The 19,630-nt window shown below is 36.9% G+C and overlaps 2 protein-coding genes across 4 annotated transcripts in view; one reads left to right on the forward strand and one right to left on the reverse strand.

Annotated features, from left to right (window-relative positions):
* The window catches only part of LOC117400524 (centrosome and spindle pole-associated protein 1-like), a 37,025-nt gene extending 35,622 nt beyond the window's left edge, over positions 1-1,403 (reverse strand). Inside the window, exon 1 of one of the 2 annotated variants that reach the window (XM_059022243.1) lies at positions 1,384-1,403. The gene's annotated coding sequence lies outside the window, so the exon portion shown is untranslated. Of the gene's footprint in view, positions 1-947; positions 973-1,383 lie in introns of those variants that run through there. The other variant, XM_059022242.1, reaches the window with a different exon arrangement.
* On the forward strand, positions 972-13,261 carry cops5 (COP9 signalosome subunit 5). 2 transcript variants are annotated; one of them, XM_033998799.3, is made up of 8 exons: positions 972-1,318; positions 2,202-2,436; positions 3,442-3,570; positions 4,751-4,816; positions 7,102-7,187; positions 7,615-7,726; positions 12,399-12,547; positions 12,863-13,261. In XM_033998799.3, exons 1-8 carry the CDS (start codon positions 1,182-1,184, stop codon positions 12,951-12,953), a joined length of 1,005 nt encoding a protein of 334 aa, XP_033854690.1. In that variant the 5' UTR covers positions 972-1,181; the 3' UTR covers positions 12,954-13,261. The 2 variants fall into 2 exon arrangements, with proteins under 2 accessions (XP_033854690.1, XP_058878228.1); XM_059022245.1 differs by lacking the exon at positions 972-1,318 and adding an exon at positions 1,459-1,477.
* The last annotated feature ends 6,369 nt before the right edge of the window (positions 13,262-19,630 follow it).

Below are 19,630 nucleotides of genomic sequence, written 5' to 3' on the forward strand. Positions count from 1 at the left end.
TTAAGCACCCCCCCTCCCCCCAAAAAAACTAGAAAAAACTAAAATACAACAACTATCCTTAAACGTCATATCTTTGGCAAATGTGGCAGATCAACAGAACTAATTCAACTAAAAAAACTAGAAAAAACTAAAATACAACAACTATCCTTAAACGTCATATCTTTGGCAAATGTGGCAGATCAACAGAACTAATTCAACTAAACTCATCACCTTCCCTCATTTACAATTACTGTACAATACTAACACCGAAAATTAAGTCCGTGCCACGTCATATACGAATTACACCTAACTCCTAAACTTAACCCCGAAATCTAACCCCTAACCCTAAACCTAATGTCAATTAAACTGTCACTATTATTTCAACATGGTTTGTTTCGCACCCTAGATAAATCTAACCCCTACCCCTAAACCTAATGCCACTAAATTGATACTATTACTTCAACAACGTTTGTTTAGCGGCCTCTAGTGGCTACTAGTACTACATCGTTCACCGCCTGAACTGAAAGGTAACACGCACTAATACTTTCATCTAGGCCTATATTTTTTTTTTTAAAAAATAATAATTTCTGTATTTTCCTAGCTTTATTTTTCTTACAATGCCTATCAAAGCTTATCGACAAAACATTGCGCAGAATTTTCTATTATAAATGCAAGCACCACAATGGTTTCTACATTTAATAAATAAATAAATAAATAAATAAATAAATAAATAAATAAATAAATAAATTGAAATCCTAGTCCTGTCAACAGAGGTCGCCATCACCTTGCAGCACGCCTTTTTACAACAATGTTATATACCAGGACTGTACCACTATAGATAACACATAGCATATTAAAAACATATCGGTAAAAGCATAATACGTCTAATAAACAACTCATGACGAGGCTACGATAACTTTAGTTATATTTCTGTAGCAGGCATTTTAAATCATTACCTCTTGACTTACAGTGGTTATTTGTATTTGTGTTATTTTTTGTAACCCCCGTGAATTCGGCAGTGGTGAATCTCAAAACACGTCATAGTCTGTTGCTGGTATTGTTGATGGGAGTTGCTTACTGTTGTAGATTTTAGCACCTAAATGTATTATTTTGAATAAATAAGTATACTTTGTTGTTGTTTTCTGTTTAGCAGAACTAGCTACTAATTCTATATCAGCATAGCAATACCAATTAATTAGGAAATGGCCGGTTCGAGCACTGCGCAGAAGACATGGGAACTCTCCAATAGCATGCAAGAAGTTCAGAGTATTGATGAAATTTATAAATACGACAAAAAGCAGCAACAAGAGATCCTGGCAGCAAAACCGTGGACAAAAGAGTAAGTGTATCAAAATGTCATGGCGGAGAAAAAGAGTTTGTAAAACAAACTGAAAGCTTACTCACTAATGTTTCGATCGAGGCCTATATCTTGGCAGTAAACTGTATCCTTTCTTGTTGGTGATACACAGTGAAGTGTTTTCTGAAGCAGTATTGACAGGTGGGTAAAAATGCAGGAATGATAATAAGTCATAAGACTAGTCAACACACATCAGGTTGTGTCAATAGACTAACCCTTAGTAGATGTATTGTTTTCACGACTTATTTTACATGTCTTTAGTAATTTTTTCTCTCTCGGCCCCCAAAAAATGTTAGTCATGCTAAGCAGTGATGGAAATAAGACTCCCATTGCATACCCGATCGATCAGTTTCTGGTTTTACTATGAGTTTAATAAGACACACCTAAGTTTGTTACCTATATACACTGTGGCTAATCAAAATCGTAGTAAAACATTGAATGGGTGAAACTGCTATGCAATGAAGAGTCTTATTTCTATCCCGGCCTATTTTTGGACTAGACCAACCCATTACACATTTGCGTAGGTTGATAAGCAATACACCCATTCCATTGTAGTTTAAGACATTCCAGGCTTTGGTAAGATAATAATTATAGTGTTATCGCCAGGATTGGAGAAGGGCATGCTAGTGTTTTTGTGGGAGGAAAGGGCAACACATGGGCATTTAGTATACTAGGGCATTATAAAGTGCAATATAAGGTCAACTGTTTCACTATAAAGAACACAAACAACTGTGTGAACATGATGATGTTACAGATTATATGTGATCTTATATGTGAGTAGAAGTGTTTGGTTATAGACATCACACAGTCTAGCTATGTGTTCCATACATGCATGTTTATTTGTGTTTCTGTTTGTCGATTTCAGCCATCATTATTTCAAGTACTGCAAGATCACAGCTCTAGCCCTTCTGAAGATGGTGATGCATGCCAGGTCAGGAGGTAACCTCGAGGTCATGGGGTTGATGCTGGGGAAGGTGGACGGAGAGACCATGATGATCATGGACAGTTTTGCACTGCCGGTTGAGGGAACTGAGACCCGCGTCAATGCTCAGGCAGCAGCATATGAGTACATGGCTGCATACATAGAAAATGCAAAACAGGTCTGTTAAATTTCCCAGCTGAACCTTGTTTTGAATATTATTATTGTTGTTTCAAATGGGGGATTCTTCTCAAAACTATTAATACAATTCGACTTTCCAAATGTGTCTTAACTCCAGAAATCATTGTATTGAAGATCATAAAATGATGGTATAAAATCTCAACCTGTAGGGCAAGTAGAATTGTGAGTGCACGTTATCCATCCAGTGTGACGCATGGCAGAACAAGGTTCTAAGGAACCCCAATGGGATAAACCAGAGCTGCATTTTACAGCACTAGGGAATAATCCTGGATTGCATCAACCACCTGTTTGAAGTGCTGTAAAATACTATAAAACCCAGCGGTAGCTTATCCTGGCTAGTTCAAACACACACTCGTGTTACACATTTTTTAAACAATGGTAACAGAAATGGGAAGGAGTAAACGGGGAGGCCCAGGTGACTGGAAAAGTTAGTGAATTATATTAAATATTTATTAAGTATATATTTTGATATCGATATATATAAAAAAGAATGTGCTGTAAGGGAATAGGAATAACATACAATAACATACTTTTTTAGTTTAGTTTGTATTTATTTAATTAATTGACTTAATTAATTTTATTTATTTTTTACTGTTGGTTAAAGCACACAAAATCAAGCAATGCAAAGTGCAACATCTCCAGCTGGTGGCACTGTGCTTTTTCTTTTAGGTATTTTTAGATCTCAGAAGACATCTTTGGGGCTAAAATCAACTGTTCTTTCAGGCAGTTGCACCTGAATTCAAATGTACTTTTCAAACTGCATGCATTTAATTTCTCTCAACCACAAATACAATAATTTTTGGGGTTTATTTTGTGTGGGGAGACGACACATGGTTCTCAATGTAGGGGTTGCTGTGGTGGTGTTTTTTGTTTAGTTTAATTTCAGTATGACTTTAAAGTGGTAATGATTCATTTATATAAGTTGTTGTTTTTTTTTTTTGGTTAATTGAGTACCATTTTAAATAAATGTCCTTATCCCTCATAGGTTGGGCGACTAGAAAATGCTATTGGCTGGTATCACAGCCATCCTGGTTATGGCTGCTGGCTGTCCGGGATTGATGTCAGCACTCAGATGCTAAATCAGCAATTTCAGGAACCTTTTGTCGCAGTTGTTGTAAGTACAGCCGATTCTAACCCATACCACATGTAAACCCATTTACAATTGCCACGGTATTCATGAAGTTCCCATTTAGAAACCTTCTTTACTGCTCCAAAGCATAAAATAATTAAGCAAAAAATGTCCTGGCATTAGCTTTAAGATTATTGGAATCTAAGCTTCAATGTGTTCCAATAAAAAAGGGAGGTGGTATTTTTCCATATAAATAAATCATTAATCTAAAATCAAAATATGTAAACATTTAGTAAGAAACAAACAATTATTTGTTTATAACTGCCAGAATGAGATGCATTTCATGGAAAACCCAATCTTATTCTATTTAATTTCCAAATCAAGTACAAATATTGGAATATATGCGTACAGAGCAGATCTGCATCGACTGAGCTAGTAGAAGGAAGGCAATTTCTTTTTTTATTAAATTATTCAAATTGCTCAAGGCAAACACAATTAATTACCTACCCAGTAAAGTGATAACAATACATCATTGTATAATCTGTCCAGTGTATTTGTGAAATTTACAATAAGTACAATATCAAACATTAAAAAAGTGAAATTATTAAATATATGCACTGATTCTGTCATTTGGTCTGTCAAACTCTAGATAAAAAAAGTCATCTTTTTCACTGTCTTTCATCATAGACTCCTGTCCTCCAGTGTACCTTTCAGATTGCATTTGGGTATAATATGATAAACTGTTAAAATATTAACAATAATTTGCAAAATATTGAATATATCCCACGATTATGAACACCCTCTTTATGGTTTGGCACTGGTTATATTCAAATTTGCATGCTGTTAAAATGTCAGCAGTGAAAAATACAGAAACACTCCAAAATTGAATCTTTTCATAATTATAATTTAGTTGATATTTTCCAGCTGTTTTAACGTGAAGCTGATTTTGTGTGTTCATTTGGTGTTGGTAAAAAGTCAAAATATAAAGGTTGCCTTCATAATTATGTATTACTGCAATAATATATAATTTCATAATACTGTATTGGTAATAATTAAGATCTGTAGTGTGACTATTGATGGATTGTAGAAATACACAAGCATTGGTTTTAATCAAGCATGGTTTACAGTGAATTATATAATTAATCTTTTTATTAATTAATAAATACATTATTGTGATCTGATTTTGTCGTTTCTCTCTCTCTCTCTCTCTCTCTCTCTCTCTAAGATTGACCCAACTAGAACAATATCTGCTGGGAAAGTAAATCTTGGAGCTTTTAGAACATATCCTAAGGTAATACATTTGTTTTAAAATTGCAAACCTTGAGCAGTAAATCATTTTTTATGTTTTAAAAAAAAAAACGCCTAAAAGCAACTAAGTAACTGAGGGTCCTATTTAGCAAATATGTGCGCAGCCGCTTCTGCTCGGGCAAAAATGACATCGTTAGCGAACCGCCGCAATAGCGCCTGAAAACGTGATTTAGAAGTTGGGTCTCGTGGGGGCTATCTCGCATCAAATAGCGAATCATGCGCCCAGCCAATCAAAGCACAGTGGGGGAGTAAGGTTTCAACCAACAAGGATTCAACATTCCCTTTAAGAGCACCTGTGCATCTGCGATAGCGAATGGAGGGCATTTTGAAACCAAAAAAAGAAGGAAGGAGACAAAAGCGCAAGAAATTTAAATTCTCCAGCAGCCCAAGTGAGGAGAAGGACCAAGCAAGATTACGAAATAAATAAAAATTAATGTATAAGGCTTTGTCTGACCTGCCTGGCACTTGCAGCATCTGCAACGTCCACCACTGGGGCTTCACGTTCAGCATCTGCTTCCCTCAGTCCCTGTAATCTTTCCTCTGTTCAACATCACATCCATTACGGAGAGCTATTATTATTTGTTTATTTAGCAGACCCATTTATCCAAGGCGACTTACAGAGACTAGAGTGTGGGAACTATGCATCAGCTGCAGAGTCACTTATAACTACGTCTCACCCGAAAGACGGAGCACAAGGAGGTTAAGTGACTTGCTCAGGGTCACACGAGTCAGTGGCTGAGGTGGGATTTGAACCGGGGACCTCCTGGTTACAAGCCCTTTTCTTTAACCACTGGACCACACAGCCTCCTATGTAAAACACAATCAGCAAGGATGATATTGCAAACCTTCTGAGGAGTGTATTGTAGTGTTCCCCCAGAGACATCCAAACATCAGAATCATATTTTGAGGATTCCAAATGTTTTCTCGATTACAGTACAAGCACATTTAAAGGTACGGTTATACCTCTGTTCGACAGAGGTCATGGGGTTGAGCAGCGGTGTCCGTAGCCACCGCTTCAGTGGATACCTGTTGTCCCCTATTAACCAGCCTCTCAGACTGTCATCCCGCTGAAACGCAGCTGCCACCTGCGAATTAGCAAGGATAAACGAGTCATGAGCGGAGCCAGGGTGGTTTGCATACACATTTGTGATGTAGTTGTTGGCATCACACACTTCTTACACGTTGACAGAATAGGTCCCCTTACGATTTATATAGAGGTGCCTATTCTGTGTTGGTGCGCAATCAATGGCTCCCAGGAAACCCCTGCTTTGTATTTTGTTGCAGCTTGTGAGAGACAGGGAAATGGATGAATTCTCCTGCCCACTTTACTAAAGCTGCAGATACATCTCACACATGATACAGCCAGAAATCCAGTGCGCACTCCATATTTCTTTTATTTCTCTTTTTCTTTACCTGCTTACCTGGCAGTTTCAGCTTATAGTCAACCATGTAATTTGTGCGCAGTTTAGACCTGGTTTTCACATGTCAATTCAAACACTGTTGATGGTTTGCTAAATCGCTACATTTGTATGTAAATGAGGACACTCCCCTATAGTTGACTTGCTGACTTGCCTGGTGGGCACTAAAACACGGTTGCTAAATCACATAGATGGGCAGTCTGTTTGCCCACATGTGCGTCTGATTTTGGTCCGCTAACTGTCCGCAAAGGTGTTTTGCGATTGCCTTCGGGGTTTGTGAATGTTGCTAAATAGGGCCCTTATTGTTTCATCTATTTCTATATACAAAAAGCACACTGGGGAAAAAAAGTGTGGTAGGTACTGTGCTGTCAGTTTTGTTGCAGGTTGAACTATGGAGTCATTCCATGTGACATCTGACTATTCACCTACATTCAACACAGTTATCCCTGTAGGAACGAGATAAGTTAATACCACCTAGTTGAGGATCATATCATGAAATTTCAAGCTAGATTATCAAGAACTGTTGCAAATATGACTGCACTTGTATCCTGATCGTAGCTCATTCTTGAATAGAGAGCAGATATGTTTCAAGTGCCAGAAAACTATAAAGAATGACAGTATACATATATAATGACAGTAAAATATATTAAGAATCATTTAACTAAAAAAAACAAACTTGAAGTGTGTGTTCAGTAATACAAGAATATTGCATATTTAAATTTACAAAACATAAATAAAATCTGTGAAAATGTATATAATAATGTGTACAAATTAAACAAAAATGAAAAGATATGTTTGGTTCTATTTTGCAGTGTTGATAATTGTACTGGTTGTTAATAAATATCTTCAGGGCTACAAACCTCCAGATGAGGGTCCCTCTGAATATCAGACAATTCCACTGAACAAAATAGAAGACTTTGGAGTGCACTGCAAACAGTAAGTGTCACATACAGTATTGCTTCAAGTTTCTTATGAAATGCTTTTGTGATTGTTTTGATATTTAAGTATCCCTGAGAGAGGAGCTTAAATGTTTGTTTTTTTCGTTTGTTTTTTTTAAACCCACCAACTCCCACACCTCTGCTTAAACTGTTCATAACTCCTAAACCATTTAAGATGCAAACATCAAAACTTATTTTCAGTATTATGCAAACTCCTTTTGGAAAATATAATCATCTGTTTAAATACTTTATTTGTTACAAATAACATCAGCTAATTAGGTCAGTTGCTCTTGTTTAGTCACCTAATGAATAAGATCAATAAATGGAACAAAGACATTAGGCAAAGCTTGTGTTAATTTAAGAATATAAAGAAAGGTTCAGTGAACAGGGTTTGTTTATGTTCTAAGTGAGTCCTTTGTATTTAGGTATTATGCTTTGGAGGTGTCTTATTTCAAATCTTCACTTGACCGTAAACTGCTGGAACTCCTATGGAACAAATATTGGGTCAACACTCTCAGTTCTTCAAGTTTGCTTACTGTAAGTATTCACTGTATTAGATTACTTCTGTTTTAGCATAATGAAAACACAAAAACTCTGTGGCAAAATTAAAACCTTGTCTTTTCTTTTAACAAGAAACATATCTAGCACTGCTGTAGGACGAACAGTACATGTTCCTGATGCTTGTCCGTCATGCTCTGATTATAAAAGTGTTTTGGATGAGTAAACTTTTCCTCCCAGTTTAAAAGCAAGTGAAACAGATGCTATCTCTGGTTGTTGTACACATTACAGCCTACTTTTAGCAGGGCTGCTTAGCCAAAGCAAAGTCCTGTTGTTGAAATGCACCTTGCAGTCTCCTATTTGGTGTTGTCCTTGTTAAATAGCTGCATACTAACCAAATAATGTTGAGGAATGGGATGAAGACAAATTGCTTGTACAATGTCTAGGATGGGCCTGTCAATTGTTACCTGCTCAGTGATTGGAGAGATAGTGTTGTCACAAAGTAGACTGAAACACTTGTAAAGGTTTAATTGGGTTTCCTGTTTATCAAAATTCCTCTCTCTCTTGAAACAATAAACACACCACCTTTGACAAACTGGAACAAACTGTTCTTTTGTTACAGCAGCAATTGGTACAAAATGCATACAAAGTAGCATTTCCAAGTGAATGGCATAGTTTCTACTTTTCATATAATGTTTAGCTGATACATAACACAGTGGTGTGTGTGTTCATATTTTGTTTAATTTCTATTTATTTTGTTATAAAAAATCCATTCCTATTTTCTTTGAATTTGTTAATATGCCTATGAGTAGGTAAAAACTATATTCATCTGAATGTGGTGACACCCACTTTTCTGATGCTGCACTCGAAAATTCTATTGACCTGTGCTGGTCTGTATCTAAATATAAAATATCTCATTATTAACATGTATACTTTTTAAAAACTAAACAAATGTGTCACTGTTTCTTATTTAAATACATCAAGGTGTATCTGGCGTTGCCTGGGGAAATTCAATATTTCAGTATTTCATGCATGACAAATTGGAGAATGGTAGCCTTATGGTTTCCTATAAGTTACCGATTCTGGAAAAGGCTTGTGCTTCGTGGTGGCGGGTTGGCTGTTGTGTATCGACTTGCTGATAATGTTACAACTGTTGTTCTCCCTGCCTTTATTACATTTGAATGTCTAGCCTTTAAATTAGTCTCTGTTGTACCTGTGGTGATGGTTCTGGTTTTCTGTCCCTCAAAGCGTAATGCTTCATTTCTGAATGAGCTGTTGGAGATTTTAATATTCATGTTGATTTTCAATCCTGTTCTCTGTCAAGAGAGTTTGTCTCTTCTGGACTGTGTAGGGTTCACACAACATGTAAATGTCCCTTCACACAATTGTAGTCATATTCTTGATTTAGTCATTACTACAAGCCTATCAGTTACTAATCTCTAAGCTCTCTCTATAACAATTTCTGATCATTTGGCCATTTTGTTTAATTTGGCTTTACCAGTGCCTGCAGTAAAAGTTAAGCACACTCTTAAATTTCACAATGTTAATTCTATTAATCCAGTTGCCTTTGCTGACAGTTTGTTTTCAGCTCCACTTTATGACGATCATCCTCGGGTGCTGGCGGATATGGTGGAGTCTTATAATACGAACCTGTGTAATGTGCTTGATATCCTGGCTCCTGAGAAAACACGTTTGGTTTCCTATACCCATTGTTTTCCATGGTATAATGATCAGTTACGCTCCATGAAAACTGCAGGGCGTGGGCTTGAACGCAGGTGGAGGGATACTGGCCTAACTGTTCATTTTGAAATATGGAGGGAGCATAAAACTGTATATAGGAATGCTCTAAACTCAGACAGATCACTTTTTTATTCTAATCTCATTAGAGAGGGCTCTGCTAATCCCAGGCATCTAAACACGTTTCTGTATCTACTGGTTCTAGGGAGCAATGTGATACGTTTCTTGACTATTTTCTAACTAAAATCGATGTCATACAGGAACTGTTAGTTTCTGCCCCGCTTGCCATTCTGCCCCCTAATATATTGGCATTTAACAATACCTGTTTGTTCTATTTTGCTGATGTTACTTCTTCAAGGCTCAGATTTTCTTTGTAATTATAGGCCCATTTCTAATCTGCCCTTTCTGTCTAAAATAATAGAACGCGTAGTGGCTCAGCAGCTACAGAGTCATCTATCGGAATGCGATTTTTATGAACCTTTGCAGTCAGGTTTTAGATCAAGAGACAGCACTGAAACAGCCCTTGTTAAGGTTGTTAATGATCTGTTCATGGCCGCTGACTCGGGTACACTGACCATTCTGGTCCTATTAGAGCTTAGTGCTGCATTCGATACCGTAAACCACGCCATTCTAATTAACCACTTGGAATGCTGTGTGGGTATTACTGGCATTGTCTTACAGCGGTTCCAATCATACTTGTCAGATCGTAGGCAGTGTGTTTCTGTGGGCGGCTATACATCTAAACCTAGCCCAGTATCTACAGGTGTGCCACAGGGCACAGACCCTTACTTTTTTAATATCTATATGCTGCCACTTGGACAGATCACACGTCGTCATGGTATGAGTTTAAACTCATATGCAGATGACACACAATTATATTTTCAGACTACACCGGATACAAATGTGGCCGTTACGGCTCTTGATAATTGTCTGACTGAGATTAAAACTTGGATGCCGCAAAACTTCCTACAATTAAATAGCGATAAAACCAAAGTAATGCTATTTGGCTGTCCTCGACAACTTAGAAATTTGCACTCTCTTAGCATAGTGATCGATGGTCTTGAAGTTAAATCTAGCTCTGTAGTTAGGAATCTTGGTGTGGTCTTTGAACCTAGCCTTACTTTCGAGTCACATATCCACAGTGTCACCAAGGTGTCCTTTTTTCACCTTCGTAACATTGCCTGCCTGCGCACTATGTTGTCTGTGCCTGATGCAGAGAGGCTAGTTCATGCGTTGTTTGCAGGTGTCTCCAAGGCTGCTATTAGCAGGCTACAATATATTCAGAACTCCGCTGCTCGCATTTTAACTGGCACTAAAACTGGGTGCCAATATTACACCAGTTCTTGCTTCTCTGCACTGGTTGCCGGTTGAGAGCAGGATTGATTTTAAAATACTGTTGTTAACCTATAAGGCTTTGAACAGTTTAGCTCAATGTTACATTGCTGAATTGCTTACACGTTACACACCTGTATGTAATCTACATTCTTCATCCTCGGGTTTATTGGCAATACCCAAAACTAAGTTTCGCTCCATGGGCGATAGGGCTTTCTGCCCAAACTTTGGAACGACCTTCCTCAATCTATCAGGGATGCCAACACCGTTGATGCTTTTAAAAAACAGTTAAAGACACACTTTTACGTAAAGGCATTTTTATCATGATTTGGTTTTTGATTTGTGCAATTTCTTTTTATGTTATGTATACTCTTAATATGCTGTATGGATATATGTTTTTTTGTGTTTTGTTTGTTTGTACAGCTCTTTGAGATGTGTGCATTTAGGCATTTTATAAAATAAAGATTATTTATTTATTATTATTATTATTATTATTATTATTATTATTATTATTATTCCCCAGTCGATCTGAACCCTCCCTGCCCGTTCAACACTTGGCCAATTGTGTGCCACCCCCTGGGAACTCCCGGCCACGGTCGGCAGTGACATAGCCTGGATTCACAGTTGTGAATGCAGTGTGTAGTGGTTAGGGCTCTGGACTCTTGACCAGAGGGTCGTGGGTTCAATCCCAGGTGGGGGACACTGCTGCTGTACCCTTGAGCAAGGTACTTTACCTAGATTGCACGAGTAAAAACCCAACTGTATAGGGCTCCTGAGTGGCGCATCCAGCGAGTTCGAGTCCAGGCTATTCCTTTGCCGACCGAGGACGGGAGCTTCCAGAGGGCGGCGCTCAACTGGCCGAGCACCTCCCGGGGTGAGGGAGGGTTAAGTCAGCCAGGGTGTCCTCGGCTCACCGCGCACCAGCGACCCCTGTAGTCTGGCTGGGCGCCTGCGGGCTTGCCTGTAAGCTGCCCAAGAGCCGCGTTGTCCTCCGATGCTGTAGCTCTTGGGTAGCTGCATGGTGAGTCCGCAGTGTGAAAAAAAGCGGTCGGCTGACGGCACACGCTTCGGAGGACAGCGTGTGTTCGTCTTCGCCCTCCCGAGTCAGCGCAGGGGTGGTAGCGGTGAGCTGAGCCTAAAAATAATTGGCCATTCCAAATTAGGGAGAAAATAATAAAAAAATAATTGGCAACGACTAAATTAAAAAAACAAAAAAACACCCCACTGTATAAATGAGTAATTGTATGTAAAAATAATGTGGTATCTTGTAACAATTGTAAGTCGCCCTGGATAAGGGCGTCGGCTAAGAAATAAATAATAATAATAATAATAGTTCAAACTGGTCCATTTGTTTGCAGCTAAATCTCGTAGCCGTTTTAGCAGCAGAAGCTGTGTGCGTAATACACCACACGTAATTCATCACTTGATTACAGGTGTGTTCGGTCGATTAGACAGTACGGTTGATCAAAGATCGGATAATTGACTCTCCAGTGGGTGTAATATATACATTTAATTTTTTTTTATTTTTGCAACATTATCTTGTACATATATTCTTGCTGTCCTGAAATTCATATTCTTTATGTCCTTCCTTTTAAAACAGCTCTGAATGCCTGCGTTCTCTCTCTCTCTGCTTCTCTTCCAGAATTCGGATTATACCACAGGACAGGTTTTTGACTTGTCTGAGAAGCTGGAGCAGTCTGAAGCCCAGCTTGGCCGGGGCAGTTTTATGTTAGGTTTGGATACACATGACAGGAAGTCAGAAGATAAATTGGCCAAGGCGACAAGAGACAGGTAAGGGCACACTCAATCTAGTTTATTAACATACTGCTTTATTTCCTGATGTAATGCATTTTCACACATACACTGTATCTTGGATTGATACCAAACAGTATATTTTAATTGACCCTGGAAGTACTTGTTGAGATCAGGGTTCGCTTTGGAAAGGCTACTGGCAAAATTTTTTTTTTTTTTTTTTTTTTTTTTTTAAATTTCATTCAACTTCCGCTTACCCAGATGAACTGGTAGGTACTGTCTTGTTTTCACTGAATTGTTTAGCAGTTTACTTTCATTGTAACTGGACTGTTTTTTTTTTATTTTTATTTTTAGCTGCAAGACCACAATAGAAGCTATCCATGGCTTGATGTCTCAGGTTATTAAGGATAAACTCTTCAATCAAATTAATACATCCTCTACCTGATCTCGGGGCACTACCTGGAAGCCAAGATTTACGACATGTCGGATTTTGTTTCACCAACGCACATATCCTAGCTCTGTGTTTAATAATCTGTTAACTGTGGCTAGGCTTTTCAAAGGGGTGGAGTAGGCATTCATTGTGATGTTTATTCTGCTTATGTTGCTCCTTTTTTTCAAACTGGCATATTTGAAGTAATGCATACAAGAGCATTTTGACATGACATTTTAGTAAAGCTTCTCCAAACTGGATTTTTTTTTTATGTGACATAAAAACATGTGCACTTAAATAAAAATAAAAAAATGATTTCATTGTGTTGTTGCAGAAGCTAATTGTTTTGTTCAGAATGAATTTCAAGTCATCTGCTATCCAGTGAACAGTGTGTTTTTGTTTAAAGAATGTCTATTATTATTATTTATTTCTTGGCAGATGCCCTTATCCAGGGCGACTTACAATTGTTACAAGATATCACATTATTTCACATTATACAGATATCACAATTTTTTACATACAATTACCCATTTATAGAGTTGGGTTTTTATTGGAGGAATCTAGGTAAAGTACCTTGCTCAAGGATACAGCAGCAGTGTCCCCTACCTGGGATTGAACCCACGACCCTCTGGTCAAGAGTCCAGAGGCCTAACCACTACTCCACACTGCATTCACAACTGTGAATCCAGGCTATGTCACTGCCGACCGTGGCAGGGAGTTCCCAGGGGGTGACACACACTGCTGCCCTATTATAAAAACATTAAAAAAAAAGATGAGCAAAAAAGGCTGTATAAAATAAACAACACAGGTAATGAGCTATATTTTATGCTCAAATATATGGGAAAACCATATTCTTTTATTCTAATACAATTGCTCAGAGAAAGTTTTTTATTAACAAGTAATAAAAAATCTTCTCAAAAAGATAGGTGTCAGAATTATTGGCACCCCTAAAGATTCTTATAAATAAAATCAAACAAAATTAAATCTGCATTAACATTCTACTTCTTTAAGTTCATTTCAGTCTTAAGGAACTGTATTGTGGCCTTCCATGGCTTCCTATTTCACTGGGGTATAAAAATGAGGTAACACGCATATGAAATCCATTTGTCATCCATCACTATGGGGAAAGGCAAAGAACTCACAAATGAAAGAGACAAATGGTTGTTGACCTTCGTAAATCAGGCAATGGGTACAAAACAATAGCTAAAAAACTAAATATACCACTTACCACTATTAGGGCAATAATTAAGAAGTTCAAACCCACTGGAACAGTGGTAAACTTGCCTGGTAGAGGAAGCAAGTGTATCTTGCCCACACGCACAGTGAGGCAGATGGTTCGGGAGGCAAAGGGAAATCCAAGGGCCACAGTTGGAGAATAACAGAACTTGGTTGCATCTTGGGGTCACCAAATCTACAATTAGACACCACCTCCATGCCAATAGCCTATTTGGAAGGGTTGCCAGAAAAAAGCCTTTATTGAGAGCAACCAACAAATGTAAGCACTGGGATTGGAACCAGATGCTATGGTCAGATGAGATGAAAATAGAGCTCTTTGGCCACGCACACCAGCGGTGGGTTTGGCATCGAAAGAAGGATGCGTGTGCAGAAAAGAACCTCATACCTACTGTAAAATATGGTGGTGGATCTTTGATGTTATGGGAAATGGTTAATTGACCACAAAATCAACATTTTGCAATGGCCATCTCAGTTTCCGGACTTGAACCCCATTGAAAACCTGTGGTTTCAATTGAAGAGGGCAGTCCATAAGCGCAGACCGAAGGATATCAAGGATCTAGAAAGATTCTGTATGGAGGAATGGTCTAAGATCCCTCCCAATGTGTTCTCTAATCTCATTAAACATAGAAAAAGATTCAGTGCTGTTAACCTTGCAAAGGGAGGGTGCACAAAGTACTGAAAACAAGGGTGCCAGTAATTGTGACACTTAATTTGAGAAATGTGTAATTTGGTTGATTCCATTGAATCATTAATAAAGTCAAATATATTCCACATGTTGGAAAATTACAATATAGCTCATTACCAGTGTTGTTTATTTTATACAGTCTTTTTTGCTCATCTTTATCAAAGGTGCCAATAATTTTGGAGGTGACTGTATATATATATACAATATATATATATATATATATGTATATATATATATATATATATATATATATATATATATATATATATATATATATCCGCACGCACGCACACACACACACACAGTCAACATTTGGATATCTGTTACCCAGATACATGTCAGTCACGTTTTACTGCCCCTGTATTAAAAATAAAAGCAATCTGCATTATGTATATATTATCCGTCGCAGACCACATTTTTTTATTATTTTTTTCTCTCTGCATGCCAAATCACTCTGTGCAGTTACACAGCGCTTCCTCCAGTTTCACCTGGTGAAAATGCAGCCAAAACAAAGCGATGAGACAAGCTATGGTAATGTAACAGTTAATCATTAAACAGTTTTAGATACTGTGATGTATATTTTTTAATCAGATCTTTTGTTGTTTTTTTGCATTTTCATTTGCAAGTGACATTAGGGCCTTATCGAGCACTATATTCTGCAATTTTGTATACAGACTTTGGATACTGTTTTAAATCTGAAAACTTGTGTCATATTTTTTATCTTTTGCTAAATTGCATTATCTTTTATATTGTACTTAGTTCTGTGCATGGGTAACATTTTGATTTCATTGTGCTGTTGGGTCGTTAACAGGGAATTTTACATACTGCTACAATACGTAACACATTTAAAAGTATGTACTGTATTACAATCCACATGTCGTCTCTTTTGGCAAGGGATATTTTCAGAATCACATCATTCTGAATTAAAATACTTAAGTAATACTGTACCAACAATACCAATACAGTACACCTAAATGGAAGCCTACTTATTTAAAAAAAAAAACTTCTCAGATACGCATTTTTGATATTGTATCGTTTTTTTGTGTTCCCTGAAAAACTGACAAGGGTTGGAACAGGCCAAAATGAAATAATCAAATATGCGTCACACTCGTTTAACCATCACTGAAGTCAAAATTTTATAGGGTCAGATATGTGAGTGCTGACTGTATATATGTAGAATGAAATTAATTTATACTTCAAATGTAAGTTACTTTTACCTGCATTCATCAGCGCTATGCAATAAAAAGCTTTATGCATTAAAATGATAGAAAAGTCTGCATGAAAAGACACTTCTAATGCTACTTAAATTACTACTGTTTTTTTTTTTCTTCTCACAATCTAGCCATGTACAACTGTTAAGGTCTAGAACAGGCATGGGCAACTCTGGTCCTGGAGGGCCATACTATATTACAAGTATAATGCATGATTTAACTGCTATAAAACCTGGATACATCTGTAACTTCACGTGCAGGTGAAGGATCCAGGAAGTTCTGTACACCTTAATCTAGTTATTATTTCCTGAGTCGCTAAAAATCTGAATCTTGAAATCCAGGTTCGATCCAAGACAATAGTCAGGTTTGTATGGCTCCATTGTAAAATCAGAAACGCACCCATTTCATTAAAAAAAAAAAAAAAAAATCTTCAAAATACAGTCAGGCTACCTGAATGGAAGGACTACGTACCCATTGTGACTCCTATAACTGTACATTTCCTGTGGTAAAACCACTGGCATATAAATCCATTCTTAGACGGTCCACTTTGTTTAGTTATGGTTAAAAAAAAAGGTTTTACTATATATTTTGAATTACATCTTGACCTATCAGTCCCCAGGTGCTTTTGGCTTGCATTTAGACAAAACAATATTTTACTAATAATGCTTTTAAAGATGCCTGCCACAGAAATGTTGTCTATTCCTGGTTGCAATGTGACCCTTTCAAACTGTTAAATCTGCTTCTTTTTGTGGCCAAGTAACAGCTTATGTTATTTCCTCATATAGTTGCACATCAAGCTGACATCTATTAGACTCAACAACTAACCTTCTTGCAGGGTGTTGTCTCGTAGAAGGAATCTGTATAAAATGAATGCTATGACATTTTTATAGCCTTGGCAAAACATGATCGTTTTCTTCCCACAAAACTGCACCACCTCATTTACCACTTTAACAAAGAACATGGTTACATTTCTTTACAACAAAATGTTCAACCAGTCATTCAAAATGCGGGCAGTCATATCATTACATAATGGAATAATAAACTCAACCCCTGCAGTCGCTGAAGAATAAACACAGGTTGACAGGTACATAACAGTTCTCTACAAAAAGATCTGGGCAAGTTTCAAGTCTTTTTAGTACACAACCTTTCAGGGCTTGAATTCAGCACCAGTGTGTCAATGATGCAATACAGGATCAGCAGCATAGCACACTGGAATTCATTCATTTTTAATGACTGCTCATTAACAAAGTGCAGCCCGAATAAACCACTTTAAATATTCATTAAATATTAGTTAATTCCTTTTTTGTGTTATAGTATGCAGTGCTATGCCTTCATTGTGACTGCACCTTTTTTTTTCTAGGCCTCTATAATAAAGTGGATTATTTGAGTGTTTTTAGCAAGCATTTTTTATTGCTTAAGAAAACAATACAAAGTGGATTTGATTCAGTAAGCAACCCTTGTTTTGTTTTTTTTAATGGCTGAAAATAAATAATAATGCAAATGGTCTGATTTTGTTCTGTCTGCACCAGTACAAAGTTATTGGTATAAAACTAGCAAGAGGCAATTTGGCCTCTATCTTGGCAAACATGTTGGGTTGGAGGTCATGTTGAGGGTCACCAGTTTATATAACCCTTTGAACTGAATGTCTGTCTCAATGGCCTCTGACATTTGAGGAAATTGAAAGTGCATCAAAAAGTGAAGACATTTTACCTTTCACAGCCAGGTGAAAATTTGAATAGCTTAGGTACAAGCTTTCTGGTATGTTTCCAATTACAAAATGTGTTCCTTAAATTAAAGTGGAATTCCACTTCATTAAGAAAAATCTAAAGAAATGTATTACAATAATAAATAAAGCCTCTATATAATAAGTAACTAAAATACTGAAAGGGTGGAATTTTCTCAAGCATAAGAATGATAAGTAAGATTAATGATAAATGGCTATTTGTCACTAGGCCTTTTTTAGACTTCAGCCTACAGAATAACTGAGCAACAGAGGTCTCAAGTTATTTGGTAGCGTTTGTGTTTATGTTGGATTTTAAAATAATTTTAACAAGCATGTTAGTGACTGGATGAAAAACGCTAAGTGCCCCGGAGGTAAATTTAGGGAAAACAGCAGTTCTACATTTCCTCGCTGCCAAATATTCTGCATGCATAAATATAGTAAGTCACTCAGTAACAGGAAGTCTGTCTCTTGACATGATATAACAGTACACGGGTCACTGAAAAGCTTGAAAAATCAATTGCTGCAATGGCTTATATTATATCGTAAGCAAAGATATATTTCTTTAATACATCTTGTTTTATTAATTACAAAATGTACTGCTCAATTACAAACATACACACACATGCAAGATTTCATATGAAATATTCTCTCCTAATTATTGTATACCTTTTAGGTGATAATTAATAATAAATACAGAAGTATTTTAAAAGACTATACACCGTGTTATCATTTACCCATGTCTTATCAGTTATATATGACTTTGATGTGATTCCGCAAGCATGTAGCTCTTACAAATGGCATGTGTTGTTCTGTTCTTAACCCCCGTGGAGGATATAAGCAACACATGATAAAACAAAATCAGTTAACTAAAGGCTTTACTCCTGTGGTGTGAGTTACAGGGGCAGATAAAATAAAAAAGAAACACCTGCAATAGGTTGCACTTTTGTGTATGTGGATGTCTTATGTAACTGATTAACTTGTTATTTAAATAGCACAGTACTATATAAAAGCTGCATCTGCCTGTTCCAAGGCAGTAGTTCTGATCATAGGATTACGGTTCAAAGATGCTTCTGTATCCCAGCACAAATAACTTGTTTCCCAAGTAACAGTCTCGGAAGGGATGACTCAGGGCCATTCTACTGGACAGGCTATGCTGCAAATCTTCAGACCTAGCTTGCATGAAGAAATTAGAGGCTGTAATTAGTGAGGAAAGGAATAATCACATATCCCTAAAAATGTTTTAAAATTATATATATATATATATATATATATATATATATATATATATATATATATATATATATATATATATATATATGCCTTTCAAAAGTATTCCGAACCCTGACCAATTCTCTCATATTACTGAATTACAAATGGTACATTGAAATTTTGTTCTGTTTGATATTTTATTTTAAAACACTGAAACTCAAAATCAATTATTGTAAGGTGACATTGGTTTTATGTTGGGAAATATTTTTAAGAAAAATAAAAAACTGAAATATCTTGCTTGCACAAGTATTCAACCCCTGTGCTGTGGAAGCTCCCAGTTTACACCGATGAAAGAAATTGCCCTAACGAGGACACAATTACCTTACCATTGGCCTCCACCTGTAAAACATTAAAGTTGCTGTCACATTGTCTGGATAAAAACCCCACTGTTGACGGATCATTGGTCAGGCTGTGAATCTGAAGGAAAATGAAGACCAAAGATTATTCTACAGAAGTTAGAGATAAAGTAATACAAATGCATAGATTAGGGAAAGGGTACAAAATAATATCCAAGTGTTTGGATATCCCAGTGAGCACAGTTGGATCAATAATCAGGAAGTGGAAGCTG

Source organism: Acipenser ruthenus, chromosome 4 (assembly GCF_902713425.1).
Source record: "Acipenser ruthenus chromosome 4, fAciRut3.2 maternal haplotype, whole genome shotgun sequence".
NCBI classification, from domain to species: domain Eukaryota; kingdom Metazoa; phylum Chordata; class Actinopteri; order Acipenseriformes; family Acipenseridae; genus Acipenser; species Acipenser ruthenus.